This window comes from Haliotis cracherodii, unplaced genomic scaffold, assembly GCF_022045235.1.
Source record: "Haliotis cracherodii isolate W230 unplaced genomic scaffold, xgHalCrac1.p SCAF_6, whole genome shotgun sequence".
In the NCBI taxonomy this organism is placed as follows: Eukaryota; Metazoa; Mollusca; class Gastropoda; order Lepetellida; family Haliotidae; genus Haliotis; species Haliotis cracherodii.
The window spans coordinates 65,186,415-65,208,071 of NW_027266319.1; the positions used below are offsets into that span (position 1 = coordinate 65,186,415).

General features: G+C 40.0%; 1 protein-coding gene across 1 annotated transcript; it reads right to left on the reverse strand.

Annotated features, from left to right (window-relative positions):
- Window positions 1-292: 292 nt before the first annotated feature.
- Window positions 293-15,363, reverse strand: LOC139446599 (proton myo-inositol cotransporter-like). Its single transcript, XM_071227886.1, has 10 exons — window positions 15,340-15,363; window positions 13,476-13,863; window positions 12,892-13,051; window positions 12,583-12,797; window positions 9,812-9,926; window positions 9,273-9,433; window positions 8,546-8,672; window positions 4,657-4,886; window positions 2,737-2,886; window positions 293-486 (listed from the first exon to the last, which is right to left on the reverse strand). The coding sequence occupies exons 1-10, from the start codon at window positions 15,361-15,363 to the stop codon at window positions 293-295; spliced, it is 1,764 nt and encodes a 587-aa protein (XP_071083987.1).
- Window positions 15,364-21,657: the final 6,294 nt, after the last annotated feature.

Sequence of the window (21,657 nt, forward strand, 5' to 3'; positions counted from 1 at the left end):
TCAACGAGCATGTCACATTGACACAACGTTATAGCCATGTAGAGTCTATGTAAGCTTTGTAGTTTGTGGGCTGGGTTCCTATGATTGTAACCCGTGAAGATTCCGGGGTAAAATAGGTCTTCAGCAACCCATGCTTGCCTTTAAAGGCGACTATGCTTGTCGTAAGAGGCGACTAACGGGATCGGGTGGTTCAGACTCGATTATTTACAGACAAACGTTATATAGCTGGAATATTGCTGAGTTCAGCGTTACACAACAAACCTACCAACCAATCTTATGATTGTGTTGTTATTTAAGGCATTGTGTCAGCTGGTGCATTTTTGTTCAATTCAGTGTCCTCTTCTGTTTTACGCAATACATTCTTCTCGTCGTGCGTCATGAACAGCTGGTCAACGTCCTCCAATCGCACCCCTCGTGTTTCCGGCATGAATATGAATATGTAAATAGCAGAGAGTAGGGCGACCCCCGCATACAGCCAGAACGCACCTTGAAATCAGAAAAAGTAAATGATTTACTAAAAAATATCTGTATTATACACGTTCGCTGGTCATAGTTAGAATAGGTCTTCAGCAACCCATGCTTGCTGTGAAAGGCGACTATGCTTGTCGTAAGAGGCAACTAACGGGATCGAGTGGAAGGGCTAGCCTACTTGGTTGATACATGTCATCGTATATCCCAGTTGCGTGGACCGATGCTCATGATGTCAATCATGGATTGTCTGGTCCAGACTCGATTATTTACAGACCGCCGTCATGTAGCTGGAATATTGCTGAGTGCAGCGTTAAATAACAAATAAACAAACAAGCATTGGTCAATCGTTCAAAATATCTCAGAGATCCATCTTGCGTTGCTTTGCTTGGATTATTCAGATAGAACACAGAAACATCAATTTCAAAATGACCCAACAAATGCATACTTAACCCTCTTTGTTTGTCTGCTAACTCACATTGCATCATAAGCAACAATAAAGCAGTTACTAATTACCTTCTAACAAAAACGACATGCCCCAGTCACAAGGTGAGATGGGGGCAAAAATAATTGTCTGTAATATTCAAACGATCATCAGTAATACTTAAATGCCAGCGGTAAAAAAACATTCTAATGGCAAGGGGATTGGTTGGTTGGTGTGTTGTTTAACGCCGCACTCAGCAATATTCCCGCTATATGACGGCGGTCTGTAAATAATCGAGTCTGTACCAGACAATCCAGTGATTAATATCATGAGCATCGATCCGCGCTCGGAGTATCATCTATCTATTGCCTCGCCGGTTCTCGATTAACATTTCACTACAAATGATAAAATTCGTTTAACCTCTTAAGTTTCATTTCTAATTTCGTCATAACATTACTCTAAAACCTCTAATTTAAATCGATGTTTCATATCGTGATATGGAAGCTAATGATCTATATGTCTCATCATACAGTAAGAAAGGGAAATTTAAAACATGTCTTTTAAAATAACAGCTGGTGCTAGACAAGATTACCGTATTCGAAGTAATAAGCGCAACGCTCTAATAAGCGCCCAAGGCGATATTTGCTAATATATTAGCTGGTGAACAATCACAATTAGCACCCCTTCCGATTGATCAATGTACACAAGTCTTATTTATTTGTGTATAATGCGCACTCGTGTGTTATATGCACCCTAAATTAAGGGCAATTATTTTTTGGAAAATGTATCTGTCGTGCATAATACGTCAGACCTTTCTTTTGTTTCATTTCAGGCTGTTAGCATAAACCATGACATTTTCGATCTTTCAACTCTGTTTCTTTTCCACCAAAATTATATTTTAATATGACCCCCCTATTTCTAATTTTGAGATCGCCCTGGGCGCGTATTACGTCGAATACGGTACATGTAAATTCCAGTTCTATTAGTTGAATTTCGACATTAGGTGAGTGAGTGAGTTGTGCTTATCGCCGCTTTGAACAGTATTCCAGTTATATCAAGGCGTGTCAGCTTAATGTGGGAGGAAAGCCCGAAGTGATGCAGGTCTCAGACGTTTACCACTTCGGTGAAACCCACGAGCACGGGTATGATGCTGACAAACCTAGAAACATAATCGGGGCGATCCGGGATTCGAACCCACAATCATAGGTTTCTGGCGTGTCCAAGGGACGCAACTCTGCACAGCAAAAAGCGGCACCTTAGACGACTGAGCCCCCCGTGCCCCCCCGAATTTCTACATAAGATGAAGAGACTTGGATTGAGAAGTATTTTGACATGGTGTCATAAAAAGCCAACAAGTTTCAGTTTTTTACCATACTATAAATATCTTGGCTTATTATTTTCTTTTAGATTTGTCTGGACTAAAGCTTATATCATGAAGTTTTACCTGTTCAAGCAAGGAAAGCATATTCCCAGATTCGCAGGATGTTGTTTCTAGGCGTGTCAGTGCCATACCAATGCTCGTTAGTTTCATAATAAGGAGTCAAAGTCAAAGACGTGCATCACGTAGGCTACTAACGGGATCGGGAGGTCAGGCTCGCTGACTTGGTTGACACATGTCATCGATTCCAATTGCGTGGAAATCAATCACTGAATTGTCTTTCCAGACTCGATTAATTACAGACCGCCGTCATATAGCTGGAATATTGCACGCACGCACGCACACACACACTTGCATCACACGTCTGGACGTCGTCCCACACCTGACATACATTGATATTTCTAACATACTGTTCAAAGCGGTGCTTAACCACAATACCTCACTCACTCGTGATGAAGTCACTTACCGTAGGCCGTGATGGCTTCAGCCAATGACAGGAAGGTCACACTGACAACTATCTGAGATGTCCACAAAGTTGAAGTAGCTATTGAACTGCATGTGCCGCGTGCCCAGAGAGGAAATACTTCAGCTATCACAACAAAGATGACGCCACAACCTGAAATAAAAACAAAAACAATGACGAAGATTTACCAACAAATTACAAACTACGAACTGACGGATATTACTTCTTTTGGTCTCGTATATTTTTTCCGTATTATTTTGTTGCTGTATAAATATGCTGTAGATGTGCTAACGAACTAAGGTTATAACGAGTGAGTGAATTATTTCAGCCATATAGCGAAGAGACCAAGTTAATATATTCACAATTTAGTTATTTATGCAAAGTTATATTACAAAACAATGTATGAAGCATATTTGAGCATAACAATAGCATGTGTGCAGTTCTAAAACGGGCTATAGGCTACCAGTAACTAAAGCTAGGCCACCTCGGTGGGGATCATGGGGACTTACAGTACCTCTGCTTCCTGCATGATACCCCAGCAGGATTTACGTCATCACTTTAGCTACTGTTGGTTGTGCACAATACTAGCCAATATTAAAATATACTTAAATATGCTTAAAACACTGGCTGAGAATAGTTACATCGAGTATGATAGGATTACGTGTTACACAGGGGTACAATAATTTTACGGTACTTCAACCTCCTGGACAGAGCCTTCAGTAAAGTCAGTTAATAATAGCATCACACCAAATTTAAAAAGAAGCATTTAATCATTCACATACATATTTAAAATTTATTGTAGAAACCAATTTCTTTTCAGTAATTTATGATGAAATGCCTGCTGACATGGGAAATAAGATCTTTCAGATTTACACTTTGATAATGTGAATCCCTTGCGATTGCAAAGTCCACACAGTCTAGCAATATATGCTTGAGGTGAACCTTTCATCACAAGAGATACACTTAGGAGGTTCGTCCTCATCTGTCTTCAGCAGATATTCGTGGGTAAACCGACTGTGGTCAATACGACATCGTCGTAAAACGACCTCGTCATGTCTTGAATGACAACCAAAGTAGGTATGACCGATTGTTGGTTTTAATTCGTAGAGTTTATTGCTTACTACCTGGGTGTCCCACCTCTTTTGCATGAGATCCCGAGTATACCTTTTAATAGTTGGTTTGAAATCACTGCACGGGATAAGTAGTGGAGATAACGGTTCGACAAGAGCTGCTTTAGCTGCAACATCGGCTTGAGAGTTACCTGTTATGCCTACATGACTTGGCAACCAGCAAAAGACAATGTCAGATTGGCCAGTAGAAGGATCATTGAAGAGTGCTAAAATGTCTAGGATTATAGGATGATTTGAGGAGACGCTTTTAAGTGCCTGAAGGCATGACAATGAATCGGGGAGGATGATGAAATATTTAGATTGGTTTTGGTATTTTTGAATATAGGTCAAAGCTGTTAGGATAGCTTTAGGATTTCTTTCCAATTTATTTAGTTGTGTTAGAGTGAGGTCTACCTCTGGCTTCACCATCTGCCAATTTGAAACGACTTTTAACAAGTCGAGAGCCTTCAGGCACTTTGCCTTGAAATATTTGATGTGTGGTAAGAATGTAAGACGACGGTCAAATATGAGGCCCAGGAATTTGGCCTCCTCTACTACCTTAATAGGAGTACCATCTAAAAATAAATCTGCATCCATATGCTGTTTGTATTTACGACAAAAATGAATGCAGTTTGTTTAGGATTGAGAACATTTGAACCCATTTTATTTTGTTTATTTTTGAATTTTGTTAAGTCATATAGCTGGAATATTGCTGAGGGCGGCGGTAAACAACAAACAAACAAACAACCATTTTACTCACAATAAGAGACGTGGATGCGAAAGAATGTTAGATGAAAGTATGTCCATTCCTTACCACCGCCAAATACAGCCAGGTATAGGGAGGAGCCAATCACAGGGAACCATTTATAGTCACTGGGACAAGCTTGCGTCACCAGGGTAAAGTCGGAACTGTTAAAAGAGCTGGCGGAAGAACATCTCCCTGTTGTAGCACTGCCGTTTACCGACACGGGTACACACGAGGCCCTTGAGAGGACGTCGTAGCAGAAGCCGCATTGTGAAGACTCGATGCATTGGTCACATGTTCTGCCAGAGAAGAGACATCATTTGAGGCATGTACCTCACACCTTGTTAATTCATTTCAAAAGATAAAAGTAACGAATATCTTTTGTGATGGCCTGTACCTATTGTGGTTCGTCTTTTATTATTATTAAAATCAAAAGGCAATGGTCACTACAATTTGTATCAACATATTGTCAGTTGTCATGGACTTGAAATTAAATAAGTTTCAATTAAATATATATATATATATATATATATATATATATATATATATATATATATATATATATATATATACAGATTTGAATACACTTTCCTTATATCATTTTGCAACTCTGAGTTTCACGCACCCATGGTATTGCGTACGATCATCAGGCATAATGAAACATGGTTTTTAGTTTGACCCTTTCTTTTTTGCTCGGCTTGGGGGTTTACCATGGCGACAGGTGGAAATGAGCTCGCTTCTTTTGTTTAGCTTGTTAGCTGTTAGCATGAGAATCTCGAGCTTCTCTTCCATGCATAGGTTGCAGATCCCTGAGTCTCTTTTGTTGGTGTTTGATTTCTTGATTATGTCCCATTTAATTTTGTAATTGGTTTTGTTTCTTTTTAACTTCCAGATGTGTTTGGAGAGTTCTGTCTCTTTTTCATATTTTTCAATCCTGAATGATTTTGTGTGGTTGTTATACCTTGTCTTGAAGGGGCCGCTTGCTAACCCAATGTAGGTTACATCATTGGTATCTGTTGTAACCGTGGCCTTATAGACTACGTCACGAGTGAGGCATTTACCGTTCATTGGGCAATTGGCTTTTTGTCTACAGTTACAGTCTTTTGATTTGGTTGATTGGTTGGCTGACTTCATCACCTTGCTGTTATGTGCCTTGATTATTTGTTGGATGTTTTTCATGCAACTGTAGCTGACTTTAACTGATGATCTGTTGAATATTTTATTGAGTTTGCTGTCCTTTGGAAAATGTTTGTTGATAAGTTTCAGGAAGTGTTTGCCTACATTTGTCTTCACATTCTTGCTGAAGGGGGGGTTGTACCAAATGATTTTCCGTTTTCTTTGCTTTTTCTGTTTTTGTGTTTGATCTTTATTTGGGTTTAGTTCGCACTTCGTGTTGTATCCTGCAGCTTCAAGGGCTTTTTCGTAGTATGGTATTGACAGATTGAAAACTTCTTGATTTGAAGACAGGTTTGATACTCTTTTTACTATAGCCTCTGGTATGTTTTTAATGATTGTTGGTGGGTGGTTTGACCTTGAGTGGACATATACTGTTTCATCGTTTGGCTTTCTGTAAGGTTTGTGTAGTCCGGTTTTTAGGTCCAGATTTACATCTAAGAAATTGACGTTTGACAGGTTGGTTTGTACGGTGATTTTCAAACCACATGATTGGAAGATTTTGGTCAGATCTTTCCTTGTTCTGTCGGCTTTGCTGCCTGAGCATGATCTTAATGTTGCTAGCCCGTCATCTCGGTATAATCCGACACTGTCTAGTTTGATCTTCTTGTCAATTTCATTCAGGATGTATAATCCGACCAACTCGCATACTTCTGCTCCGTCAAACGCGCCCATAGCTACGTCAAACTGGTTTGTGGTTTTCGTTTTAACCCAAAGTTTTCCATTGTTGTCGTAAAGGAGCGATCTCCTGGAGTGCATGATTGTATCGTATTCAATCTCCTTGATTGTTGTGTAGCACTTGGCCCAGGATAGACATTTGTTCAGTAGCTTTTCTGTTATTGACGGGTAGAAGTCCACTATGTCAAATACCATGAATGAGAGTTTGTTTTTGGTGTTGAGATTGTTAAACCATTTGAGTACTGAATCCGTGTTTCTCCACTGGTTGACTGGTAATTTGTTTCGAATTTCATTGTTGATTCTGTCCAGCATGATTTTACTTATTCTTCCCATTTCCGATTTGGTTGGGTTGATGAGTCTGCATTTTGTGTTTGTCTCAAAGTTTTCCTTGTGGTCTTTTAGAGTTATGAAAGCTTGCTTCTTCACAGTTGGATTGATCCTGTCCTCGATTTTGAGTGCTTGGGCTGTCTGATTGAAGTCATTCTCAATGCTTTCCAAGGTGCTGGGGCTCGTCAGCTTGTAATCTTTTGTGATATTCTCAGTTAACATTTTGTCATAGCTTTCAGGGTCCATTTTGTACATGTTTCTTGTCTTGTCTGCTTGAACAAGAAGCCTTTTGTCAGATGTTATCCTTTTTATGTCAGATTTTAACATATTCTGAAATTTGTCATTTACTCTGGTGAACTGCATGTTTTCAACCATTTCCAGTAATTCTCTTTCAAATGCTGCCATTTCGTCCATTTGGGGTGGTGTTCGTTTAGATTTAAGTCCAAAGTTTTCCATTCCACAATCGCTGTCCTCAGATGTACTGGTTTCTGAGTCTGAGTCCGATGCAAGGTAGAAAAAAGCTTTCCATCTCATACGCTTGATTAGGCTCTCTGTTTTCTCAAGTAGTCTCCGTGTGTATTCCCTTTCTGATGGTATAGGTATATTCTTTCCCGAGTAGTCAAGTCTGAACTGTTCCATGGTGGGTCAAGAAAGGTGTGGGTTTCTGCTATATGGCGAGAGTGCTCTACCAGGAGGTCTGGGGGCTTGATACACAAGTATGATCCAATTGCAGAAGAGAGTGCTCAATACAAAGTAGAGCATACATACAGATTTGAATACACTTTCCTTATATCATTTTGCAACTCTGAGTTTCACAACCACACAAAATCATTCAGGATTGAAAAATATGAAAAAGAGACAGAACTCTCCAAACACATCTGGAAGTTAAAAAGAAACAAAACCAATTACAAAATTAAATGGGACATAATCAAGAAATCAAACACCAACAAAAGAGACTCAGGGATCTGCAACCTACGCATGGAAGAGAAGCTCGAGATTCTCATGCTAACAGCTAACAAGCTAAACAAAAGAAGCGAGCTCATTTCCACCTGTCGCCATGGTAAACCCCCAAGCCGAGCAAAAAAGAAAGGGTCAAACTAAAAACCATGTTTCATTATGCCTGATGATCGTACGCAATACCATGGGTGCGTGAAACTCAGAGTTGCAAAATGATATAAGGAAAGTGTATTCAAATCTGTATGTATGCTCTACTTTGTATTGAGCACTCTCTTCTGCAATTGGATCATACTTGTGTATATATATATATATATATATATATATGTCTCAGCTTCTTGCGGTGTATATGTATATGTAAAGTGTATATGTATGATTGTCTAATGATAATGCATGCACTCGGTACAAGCTTACTTTGCTCTCATCAATGACAAGTTTCAGTATATAAGGCTAAGAAAAGTGTTGTATTTGCTTTATTGAGGTGACAAAAAAGATATTGGTATATTCAGTAACAGACTTCAGAGAAAATCATATACTGTTTGTTTGTCTGTTTGTTGTGCTTCTCCAACGGCCACAACGTTTGCATGAATGTCTATGAAGGAATGTATTAATTTACGTGAAACTATGTTGTTATGTTTTTATGCAAGTGCATATTTATTGTTAAACATGAAACAGAGCGAGTGAGAAAGAACATTCCGAAAAAGGGATAATTTCTTAAAGGAGGACTACGTGACAATCGACGGTCACAGAAATTTTAAAATATTTTCTAAACATCATTCTGCATCTGCGCTTTTTTACATCTGCAAACTTGAATTGACCCAATTACCTGAAATCACATATGGGTGTGGTTGTAGCATTATTGATGGTTCTCTGAATGTCATCACTAACGACGGGAGAATGACTCGCGGAGAGAAAGAAGCCAAGTCCAAGAACAATCAAGGCAATCAGCTGTCCTGGTGACAATAGAAAATAATAACTATTCACATATCAGTTGCCACAAAAAAAAGTAAATATTTCATTCCACACTCTCAAATCTTCACTGCAATAAGTTCATGCCTCTCACCAGTTCAAGGAATAAACGATAACCAAGGGGTGTTGCATTATTGTGCAAAACAACTTATCACTTGGCTTATGTATACATATAAAGTTGACCACACATTAAAGACAAGTGATGCAATATACAAGAATATATAACAAAGAGAAACTAATGGATTTGACATGGGTAGATGGGCGTTCAGGCTTGGGAGCCCATGCATGTGGATTTGACATGGGTAGATGAGCATGCAGGCTTGGGAGCCCATGCTTGTGGATTTGACATGGGTAGATGGGCGTTCAGGATTGGGAGCCCATGCTTGTGGATTTGACATGGGTAGATGAGCCTGCAGGCTTGGGAGCCCATGCATGTGGATTTGACATGGGTAGATGAGCATGCAGGGTAGGGATTTCACCAAGGTGGTAAACATCTTTGATCTGGTTCTCTGCAAGCTTCTCTTCGCATCAATGACAATTTACATATCACAGTGGCGTTTAACCAAACTCTCTCACTGGCTCACCTATCTGGGCTCCAAGAAACAGATGTTTGCGTCCTAGCCTCTCAACTAACACTGTGGCAGTGAAGGCTGAAGCAGCCATTATTGCACTAGGTATTGACGTCATCCATATCGCAAGTTCATCGGAGAATCCAGCTCTTTTGAGTATAGTCCCAGAGTAGAATCTACAAAAAGCGATTCTGTTAGCATATGAATTTCCAATGACATATTTTATTCTTAAATTGGATTTCTGTTCAATGCCTTCAACTTAAAAATACATTCGGACGTAAGTGATTTGGTTGGTTTGTTGTTTAACGCCGCACGCAGCAATAATCGAGTCTGGACCAGACAATCCAGTGATTAATATCATGAGCATCGATCCACGCAATTGGGATTGATGACATGCATCAACCAAGTCAGCGAGCCTGACCACCCGATCCCGTTAGTCGCCTTTTACGACAAGCATAGTCACCTTTTACGGCAAGTATGGGTTGCTGAAGACCTGTTCTATCCAGGAACCTTCAGCGAATAAACGTTATTTCAGTTACAAAAAGCATACATACATGATTGGTGACACCCCTGTGATCTGCGTTATCGAAGCCAGGGCCATTGCAAGTATCAGAGCTCTGCGGACTGGGGGCGTTTTGATCACCCGAGCGATGACAGAGGAACCTTGTCCTGTGCAGCAGTAAAAGTTAACTAATTTTAGTAATAAAAAAAATGGAATTGGATATTGAATTATGTTTCCAACTACAGGGTCATCGAATTACAGAGAGACTATTTCCCGCGTGTGTATCGGAGTTATGTTTGAAACCTCTGATGAAAGAGAAGAAGAGACAAACATATCTTTAACTCTTAACTCTTACTGGTGAGCTGTTTAGCAGATGAAGATGCAGATGCAACCATACACAGACATGTAGTCATTACCATTCCAAACATAGTGGCATTGGCACACAGCATGATCATGTTAGATTTAGATCACATGAATCAGAAACAACTGCCGGTTCTTATAACACAGAAGCCGGACCTGCAATCCCATTTTGGCAGATGTCTTTACATACTATCATGTACTTTCAACGTTAACATCCAGAATTTAATCAAGATTGTTTGGTTTGGGTGTTTTTTTTTGTTTAAAGCCGCACTCAGCAATATTCCAGCTATATGACGGCGGTCTGTAAATAATCGAGTCTGGACCAGATAATCCAGTGATTAATATCATGACCATCGATCCACGCAATTGCGATCGATGACATGCATCAACCAAGTCAGCGAGCCTGACCACCCGAGCCCGTTAGTCGGCTTTTACGACAAACACAGTCACCATTTACGGCAAGCATGGGTTGCTGAAGACCTATTCTACCCCAGATTCTTCACGGGTCGAATTTAATCAAGGCAACTTTATAAGATCCAACAAGGAATACGTCTTGGGATTTTAACAGTAACTGGCAAAGGCATAACCTCAAAGGTTATCTTTAATAGACATGCCACCAAACGTTTATGCGTCAGGGTTTGTGTAGATTCACACACATGCCCGTTGAGGTAAGTATGCCACAGACACTAACAATGATTAGGAAAACCTGAACGCCCAAAGATTGACATATACTATCTCAGTAAACAATTCATTAATATATTCTGAGAAAGTGCAAGTACAAACTTCTTAGGGAGATTGCATTATCTCTGGTGACTTTAACTTTTGACATTATATACTAAGTGTGAAATACTGTGTGATATCAAAACTCTTTTTTTAAAATTAATTTAAATGAGACCCTAACCTTTGACATAATTGGACTAGACAAGTTCCATGCCTGTTAAATTGAGCATATCTTAGAAACTGACAAATAACAATATTTACAAAAAGAAAACCTGTATCACCAATGCATGAATATGTTTTGGGAAAGTGTAATCGCATATGGTTTGTGAAAAAATAAAACCAAATCATCAGGTTTTTTTTGGCGTTCGTGATTTTTTTCTCTTGTTACTACAAGACTTGGCAAATAAATAAATAAATCCTCAAATTTTGTAAATGGAAAGGTTGCAATCTGATTGTTGATAAAATTAATATGAAACGCTATTTCCTTCTGGAATTTACATTGCATATGAATACTTTCTTCTCAGTTTCACATTTTTAAAAAAGCCGTGGCATTCTACTCTGCGGAATGGATACCGCATTGATAATACATTTTTGAAGTTGGTATTTCTCAATCTTCTGCTAACCAGGCAGTTGAGATATCAACTGACGTCATAGCCTTCCACAACGGAAGTGTTATTGACTATTTGACGAGCGGAAATAATGCCAACCTAGTTTATGAAACTTTGGTTTCCATATAAACTTTCCTAGCATGAAATGTTAATACCACACGCAAGTCTGGAACACATAATGTTTTTAAACCCTATCATTCTAGTAATAGATATGCCCTCAGAGGAAAGACGGTTTAACTTTTGGTGGTTATTCCCCAAGTTTCCAATCTCATTGAAATCGGGGGCACGGGTGGCCCAGTCGTCTAAGGCGCCGCGATTCGCTGTGCAGAGTTGCGTCCCTTGGGCACGCCAGAAACCGATGATTGTGGGTTCAAATCCCGGTTCGATTATGTTTCTAGGTTTGTCAGCACCATACCCGTGCTCGTGGGTTTCACCGAAGTGCTAAACGTCTGAGACCTGCATCGCTTCGGGCTTTCCTCCCACATTCAGCTGACACGCCGTGATATAACTGGAATACTGTTAAAAGCGGCGTTAAACCCAACTCACTCACTCACTCATTAAAATCAGATCTTAGCGCTCGCTACTTCTACAACATTCGAACGATGTCAGAATGATCTTGCATACGGCCAATAAGAGCGTCCCTTACCAGATCGCGAAAGAGAGGGTTACCGAATGTGTTTTCTAATCATGCAACCTCGTAAAGCGTTACAGTTACAAAGCATTCCGAAGGCGTAATGGTAGCAAGCACTAAGATATGATTTTATGGAAATTTACAGATTTTAAATACAGCTTTTAACACTCAAGCATTGTTTTTCATTTATTTTGCATGCATCGAAGTATAACAGTCACAAATTGTAAAAAATCGCGTAGAATATGACTGCAAGTTTTCGGGAGCTCCTGGCAATTAGAATTGCCTTAATTTGTGTAACAAATTCATTTTGTATTTATTACGTTTGAAACATGACCATTACTGTAATAGATATAAACAGAAATAATCAAAATAGCATATGCATGTCATGTAGGCTATAATATTTACTTAGAAATTATGAAATTAGGTCAGTGCAGTATAGGTGTTCAGATGTCATAAAATCACATTTAGCCTGAATCACAATATTGACACATATCATGAACCAACCTTTATCAAATTTCAGCCGCCTCCCTTCTGCTACAGTTCTCTTCATGTCTTCGAGTTCCTTGGCGATTTCATCCGGATTATTCCTCAATTGTTTGAGGACATCTTCTGTTTCTTTCTCTCTTCCTCTGTCCATATACCACCGGGGACTTTCCGGGAGGAAGAGAAATCCCACGAAGTGCACAACGTCAATCACACAGGGACATGCGAACATCCATCTGTTGAGAACAATTCATTTATGCAAAAATGCATCGAAATATGAATACATGTGACTGGGGTGAAATTATTTCAATCATGAGCAAAAGGTCTCACCGCCATCCCGATTCCCCTATTCCACTGAAAGCACCTGCTATGATTGATGACAGGACTATGCCAACAGTAAGTAAACACTGTGTGAAAGATCCCAGGCGTCCTCTGATGTCCGCGGGGGCACATTCAGATATGTACATTGGCACGACGAGGGATATACCTCCTGTAACATATAGCATTACTGTTGCTACAGATATTCCTACAAAACATTATATACCTGTTGCAACAGCATTGTCTTAAGTGGCATAATTTCGAGCTGTAACATTTATGATAACATGAGGTTTTCATAAATGGACCAAACACACTTTTCATAAGCTTCGCAAGAAAAGTTCAATCTCTTTGTTCTTGATATTCGGAGTTTACTATTAGATAGAAGATCTACACTTGTCCTGTTCGTTCTTTTTCTATGTAGAGAACTGAAGGGGAAATGCTCAATGGCTATAGCTAACCATGTCAAGATTTTGATAAGATCAGACATAAATACAAAACAAAGTTCTTCTGACAAAAACATATGTACACAGGGTGAGACAAACCTGTTTCCATACAGAACACTTTGTCAAAATTTGATAAAACATTTCAGTAGTTACCTCCTCCAATTCCGGACACAAATCGCCCAACAAGAACCACCTCTTTCGTCGGTGCTGCAGCTGATATGATGGCGCCAATACACGCCAACATATTTGAAGCAAGGATCATCTTTTTCCTTCCAAATCTTTGGACAGGGTACCCAGCCAGAAGAAGTGCAAATGCACATCCGGCTGTATTGGATGTTGCGATCAGTTGCTGCCACAACGTGTCGACTTGAAACTTATCCACAAGGAGTAACATGGCCCCCGAGATAATGGCCTGGTTATATCCTATCAGCATGGCCAGAATGGATGCAAACAGTGTCGAGATGTAGACCATCCATGGATGGCTGTCTGGAGGTGTCAGTCGGCTGTCCTTTGGCATTATCCGTTCTCTGTCTTGTTGAACCTAACAACATAGAGATCATCAATAAACGGACTTGCAGGTCGCCACCAGAACAATAGTATCTACCTTTTTCAAGTCTTCTTATTATACAGGTTGTCAAGGAGCGAATCTGGAGCAACCTTCTCCTTCAGCTGCTCAATGTTTCTGACTGTAACTTGATACATGACAAGCTGGTTAAATCGTTCAAAAACGATAGTTCTATGTATGCATAGTATGCATGTTGTGTATTATACACGAATAAATAAGTCTTGTGTACATTGATCAATCGGAAGGGGTCGTAATTGGGATTGTTCAGTTGCCAATATATTAGCAAATATCGCCGTGGGCGCTTATTAGAGCGGGGCGCTTATTACATTGAATACGGTATTCAGATACATGCAAATTATCACCAAAGAGATGACAATCAAACAATATCGAGAAGTAGACCATTCATGTATAGTCGTCTGTTTGCTTCAATAGCCAATTGCACCTTCTAATGTGTTGTAGAACCTAGACCGCATCTGTGGATAGATAGTGGATAGTGCGTCTTCCCAGAGAGCCGAAGATCGTGGGTTCGATTCTCGGCCGCGTCGTACCAAAAGACGTAAAAAAGATGGTAGTTGTTACCCAGCCTGGGGCTCGGCATTAAGGGGTAAAAAAAGTACTGGTTGGCTCAGTATTGTGTGTCTGAGTGAGATAAACTCAGGATCGATTCCTGGCATGGGTACAATGGGTGAAGCCCATTTCTGGTGTCCCCCGCCGTGATATTGCTGGAATATTGGTAAACGAGGCATAAACCTATACTCACTCCCTTAGCTAACCCAAAGAGGAACCGTCTTTTTTTTCGCTCTACTGTCATCATTTCTAGTTTTGGAAACCCACGTCAGATACACTACAGTTTTAGACTACGTGTCCAGTTACCTTATTAGGAAGTTACATGTGCACGAATTTCCGGCATCAAAGAAAATTCTCTTGGCTATTAAAACGATATGATGTACTTGATGTGCTATCTCCAATTTGGCCAAGTCTCATAATTTCGGAAACAAAGTACAAGGCAAACCTATTTATGCATGCAATATTCTGCAATAAATGGAATCTGTATTTACGTGTTTTAAGTTGATGATGGTGCGACGTCAACTGAGTGTTGAATAGCTACGGTTATTGAGGACGATCTTCACAAGTTTCTTTTCCACAACACAATGGATAAAAATAAATATACAGTTCCTTCAACAGATCATGTTATTGTGTGGTGATATTCACCTCTGGTCTGTGGAAGAGCTCCAGATAATAGGTACTTTGTACTTTGTACTTTGGATAGGAGAGAGCTGCAATTGCAACACGAGGTACTCGCGATGGGAACCTGTACCAAAGTTACCTTGAAGAATAAAATAATAACTTTTAGCGTTGAAGATCTATCGCTGCTCTTGTCTTTGCACACAAATGTGATAACAGCGCCACAAAATGCGTTTCTTGATAAAGTAAGATGAGGGTGTTACTCACCGTGATTGGCGGCGCACTATCCATCCGCCTCTGGGTGCTCTGTGTTAGAACAGCTCAGTGTATTCGTTTGTGGCCCCAGTCTCAGCGGTTAGAATGAATAGTATCTACCTCTTTCTACATTTAATGCTATTGTCAATGTGACACCCCCCTCCTTCAGCTGCTCAATTTCTGTAACCTGATACATAAGGAGCTGTAAAAATATTCAAACAAAGGATTGCACAGTCGCATGCATGTCCATTCAATGTAAAAACAGCTCAGTTAATGCTTTGTGGCCTCGGCTGCAGCGGTTTGAATGAATAGTATCTACCTCTTTCTAGATTTAATACTATTGTCAATGTGACATCCCTCTCCTTCAGCCGCTCAATTTCTGTAACCTGATACACGAGGAACTGTAAAAATATTCAAACAAACGATTGCACAGTCGCATGCATGTCCATTAGCTGCATCAATTAAGAGCATTTTATTCAACGTAAGTTTTAGTCTGGATACAAAAAGAAATCTGCAATATAACATTATTCCTCAATGAATTTCAGAAAAGACTATCAGATAATCAAAACTAGCATTTTTCAATGGATTTATCTTCGAACTATTTACTAAGTTCAGTTCGATGCAATCGAGCGAGATCCAATTGTTTCAAGAAGCTAATTGTCTTGGGCGAAATCTGTGCTTATGCAGTGACTTATTATATCATTTTTTTAGGGTTCGACAGGTTTATTTGTAAACAAGTTAGTTGGAGGTAGTGTAGCGTACCTACATACTGTACTGTGCATGATAAGTTCATGAAACGATGTATACCAATCAGGCATGTAATGGAGTGGAGAGTTTTGCGATTCAGGTGAATCGTTTTAAATTGTTCTATTTTCGATTTCTCTGAAGTTGGAATTGTGATCAAATAATTGTGATCAATTTTGCGGAGCATGACTCATTAATGCGATATATCCATAATCATAAGGTATCTCTGCTAACTGCAGAGTCCATTGTACGATTCCGAATGTATAGAAAGCATGTGTTGAATCACTATCAAATCGTGATAATACCAGGTGTTCGCAGACAGGTGAGCGTATCCTGCCCCACTGGTGGCGCCCGTCATAAACACATGCAAAGACAAGTCCAGTTTTCACTCAACAAATCATTGGAACATATTAATGGTATCTTCCAGAGGCAGGGAGTTAACTGGTTGTAAAAATTATGTGTCCACGCTTGCCGATCTACGCTGGAATTCTGGAGTTACATTTTCCCAGGGTGTGAGTTTCAGATAGACAATGGGCAATGTTTCTTGTCTAGGATTTATTTAAAAAATGGACATCATGTTTAAAAGGTGACCTATATGCTGTTCTCTGTTCACTATAGCTTCATTGTCTGATGAAGACAAAGCATCGGTGAGGTCTTCCCTAATTTAGTAGCACTTCAAACAATACGTAGGTTAAAGTCGGAAGTATTGAATTCGTATGACGGTTGAGACCGCCCCTGATCCATTGTGTACCAATACTATGTAGTTCTTTAAATTTAAAGTTTAAATTCTCTGTCCATCATCGTCACTGTTCAAGAAGTTGTACTTCAATACAGAAGTTACTGACGTATATAACAATAAAATAACTCACAAAAAGTGATTACATTGATGGCCGTTCTTTGTCATTTATGTCGATAAATAGAATACACCTCGACCTTTGTCCCATGGTGCATTCATGTTGTGAAGCTGGCCTCTTCTTGGTGTGAGGTAGACCTGTATCTGACAGGAAGCGTTTGTACATAGGATGCCATGGTAAGGATTCGTATGTCTGTTCAGCCCGCATCTGATACATACTGTTGTGAGGAAGCATGTTATGTCTCAGGCAATACCATGAATTTATCAAGTCAAATTCTTTGTCCATCATGGTTACTGATATTGACTGAAGTTGCTGCTTTATTAAATAATAAAATAACTCATAAAAAGAAGTAATACAAAGGTAATACAATGATGTCCACTCTACGTTATTTGTGTGGATGTATACAATGCAATGCAGCTCGATCTTCACCCAAAGTGCATTCTCACTGTGAAGCTAGACCTCAAGGTCGACCTTGAAGACTTGCCGTCCTGCGGAAACATATCTTTTTAGGAAACTACTGATTACGTTGATATTCATAAATTCAGTCACCTATGCTGTCTCACTGACAGCTTTCCTGACGGTGACACGTTTTCTTACCTGTAACATTCATACCAAATTTTGTTAGGTGGCCTTTGGAACTTCCATTTTTCTTTGTCCCGAATGTGCCTACACCAGACAGCAATGTCATTGTACAAGCAAATGAACCACCGAATCGTTCTCAAAGACTAACCATTATCCTTAACACAATCAAAGAAGGATTGTCTTTATATTCACAGAAAGTATTTAAGACATGTGGAATTAATACATGTGGATTCTCAAAAAGGATTTGCTTGACTTTTTGCAATCTCAGAAAAGAACCATGTTCCATTCTGTCAAATCTTTTGATTTTTCAACTTTGTACACCGCATTCCCACATGACAAACTCATTGAAAATCTTCATTCCTTGATCCCTGGTTTTTTTTGTTACCACAGATACATGTCTAAATTTAGAGGTTCAGGACAATTTGTGTAAAATTAAAGCAATTGCGGTCCCCTTCCTGCTCACCTGTTTCTTTGTGCATATGAATCGGAATTTCTAATCGTACTGGTTAAGTGAAAACAAGGTTATTTGGCCAAGAAGTCATCTTAAGCTTCAGGTCTATCGATGATCTGATTTCGTTCAATAACAATCAAATAGCCAATTCCCTTCCACTTATTTACCCACCTGAACTAGAAACAAAAGATACCGGTGAGACCGCCGCATCTGTTTGATATTTAGATCTATGCATCAAGATTCAGAGTGACGAAACACTCTCCACAAGATAAGAGGAATGAAATCAACTTTCCAATAGTCAGCTTTCCCTTCACGTCGAGTAATATTCCTGCAGCTCTAACTTTTGGTGTTTACATTTCACAACTTTTGAGATGCAATCGAACATGCTCTTTCTAAAAAGATTTCAAAGATCATCAAGCGACCCTTGCTCAGGAGTTAGTTGATCACGGTTGCTACCCTCAAGGCCTCAGCAAAGCTCTCAAAATGTTTAATGGTAGACATGTGGAGGACGTTTCCAAGTGTGACGCATCAGTGACAAAAATGATGTCAGATGCAATTCCCTATTTTGACTTGTGCCATATGTTCCCGTGTTTTCTCAGGTGAACGATTGACTTGCCTTTGCATGTGTTTGTGACGTGTGCCACCGGTGGGGCAGGATACACTCACCTTTTCGAGAACATCTGGTATCGTCAATAACTGATAGCAATTCATAAACACATGCTCATGATATAGTCGGAAAAGTACAATCGACTGCTTTATGCAGAGATGTCTATTCGATATGGAAAGGGATTTGTCGCTTTTTTTCCGTCACCAGCGGACACCCCATGATTTAACTGGACTCCTGTTTGAGTGAGTGAGTTAATATTTAAAGTCACATCGGCAATATTTCAGCCATATCGTGACTAACTCCTGTTTGAAATGGCGTTACACGAAACACACTCACTGTTGCCAAATATCTGAAACCTCAGTGGTTTCCTGATGTGTGATTGTTTCTGAAAACAAGGATCGCTTCAAAGGAGCAGTTCACTGTGGAGAGACGGAAAGGATTATGACCTCAGCCGTTACTAACTCTGGCAGGTGACTATGCTTGTCGTAAGAAGCGGCTAACGGGATCGGGTTGTCAGGCTCGCTGACTTGGTTGATGCATGTCATCGATCCTCATTTGTTTGGACCGATGCTCATGATGTCATTCACTGGATTGTTTGGTCCAGACTCGATTATTTACAGACAGACGTCATATAGCTGGAATATTGCTGAGTGCGGCGTTAAACAAACAATCAATCGAATTTTAGATGAGCGTCAATAAGGACATTTTTTTTTATTATTCCATTTCCATGCACATGTTAACAAATATGTAGTTGGCAAGAACTTTTACAATCAAGGTGGACCGCCTCCTTGGTCTAGTGGTAGAGCGTCCGCCCGGAGAGCGGAAGGTCCGGGGTTCGATCCCCGACCGCGTCATACCAAAAGACGTTAAAAGATGGTACTTGTTGTTACCCTGCCTGGCGCTCGGCATTAAGGGGCTAAAACAAGAACTGGTCGGCTCGGAGTCAGTATACTGTGTCTGAGTGGGGTATTCATGTTAAACTGCGGCATGGTATCTCAGTTGGCTAGCACTATAAATCGGCATCAGTCTGGACTAGTACAAGCAGCCACACACACACACACGTACATACACGTCGCTATATAAGTGAAATAATCTTGGACGCGACGTTAAACCCCATTCCACCACCAACAATCAAGGTAGAGGACATAATTAAAAAACAGACCGCCGTCATATAGCTGGAATATTGCTGAGAGCGGCGTTTAACAACGAACAAACAAACAAACTAACTCTGGCATTGAATTAATCAGTTGTTTCTCACGTAACTTTAGTGAATGATATTCGCCGTTAATTGTTTTTGGAAAACGTTATATGAGAAAGAGATTATTATCCTCTCGAGAATCCGTATTATAGATATCATATATAGGGTATAGAAATTCGCCCCCCTTATGCTTGTAGATAATTGTAACGATATGGGAAACTCACACGGATAATAAACTATATATCAGCTAGAAACAATGTATTGAAGTAAAAAAAAACTCTACAGGGACAATTTAGGGTGTATCTTCTACCTAGGATATTGTGTTCTTCGTCGGGATAGGCTTACAGTTAGGTGTACAATACAAATTCGTTGGCGTGTCACCACTGACAATGTGTCCTCAGTCCTATACGATGAAACCTCACAGCTGAAAAAGGTATATCGTCATATGGGATTACCTCAGTCGCTGCATGGCTCAGTGCATCTCCACACGCCACAGCCATGCTGTGAACATGAGTAAGTGAGTGAGTTGAGTTTAACGCCGCTTTTAACATTATTTCAGTTATATCTGGGCGTGTCAGGTTAATGTGGGAGGAAAGCCCGAAGTGATGCAGGTCTCAGACGTTTACCACTTCGGTGAAACCCACGAGCACGGGTATGGTGCTGACAAACCTAGAAACATAATCGGGGCGAACTGGGATTCGAACCCACAATCATAGGTTTCTGGCGTGCCCAAGGGACGCAACTCTGCACAGTGAATCGCGGCGCCTTAGACGACTGGGCCACCCGTGTCCCCTGCTGCAGCTGTGAACTCATAATGACGACGTCGTGTGTGTTCCTGATTCATAAACACGTGTGCAATCCTTACTTTCCATAAGAGTTACTTTCGAGAAACAACCCATTCGTAAAGTCACACCACGAATAGGTCTCACAACACAATTTGATTCAAGTGATTCGTTGCAAAGAGCTTATGAATGAAGGCCGGAAGGAATGTTGTGCTGTAGGATTATTGTGTGATGTACCTAGTAGGCCCATAATGTGGTCAAATGTAACACATGTCATAATTTGGGATAGTACTTTCTTAGTAAAGTACAGATACGACGTTAAATCCCCTCTACCTTGATTATGAATGTACTTGCCCACTCTATATATTTGTTAACATGTGCATGGAAATGGGGAACAAAATTGAAAACATCATCTTAAATTCGAACCCATTGATAGATGTGTCGACTAGGGCGCATGAATGCACACGTCTTCAAACAAGGGATATAGGTTCTATTGATTAAAAACAGTAGTGATGTAATTATTAGATTATAATTTTATAATAACGTTATTTTTCCTGTCTTTGCAAGGCATTTAGAAGTGATACACAACAGGAAGAGAATATATGGATGTCAACTTCTTTATTATGAGGAACACAATGTTTCGGAGTATATGCTTCAGGTGATGAAGGCGTAACATATACAGTAACGTTGTGATCCTCATATTAAAGAAGTTGACATTCATATATTCTCTTCCTTTTGTTATTTGTCCTATTGAAACTATCTTACGATCAAAACATCCATTGAGATAAATAGTGTAACAGTTCGCCTGGTGTGTCCCCAGAACGATTCAAGGGCAACAGAACTAGCATACAAACCCGTCAGTGACCTAAAATGAGCGAACACAAAAGAATGAACGTACTATATTTACACAGCACACTGTGCTAAACGAGCGCATTGGACCTCGTATCGAGTGACGCAAGCGATGCATTAACCTACATACGCGGTTCTGGGACAAGGGCATTTGCCACACTGTAACGAGCTCCGTGCACTGAAGTTTGACTTTATTGGACGTTGGAAAACTTATCCCACAGCGTAGATATGTTCTTGTATTTCTTCTACATATCAGTTGTGAG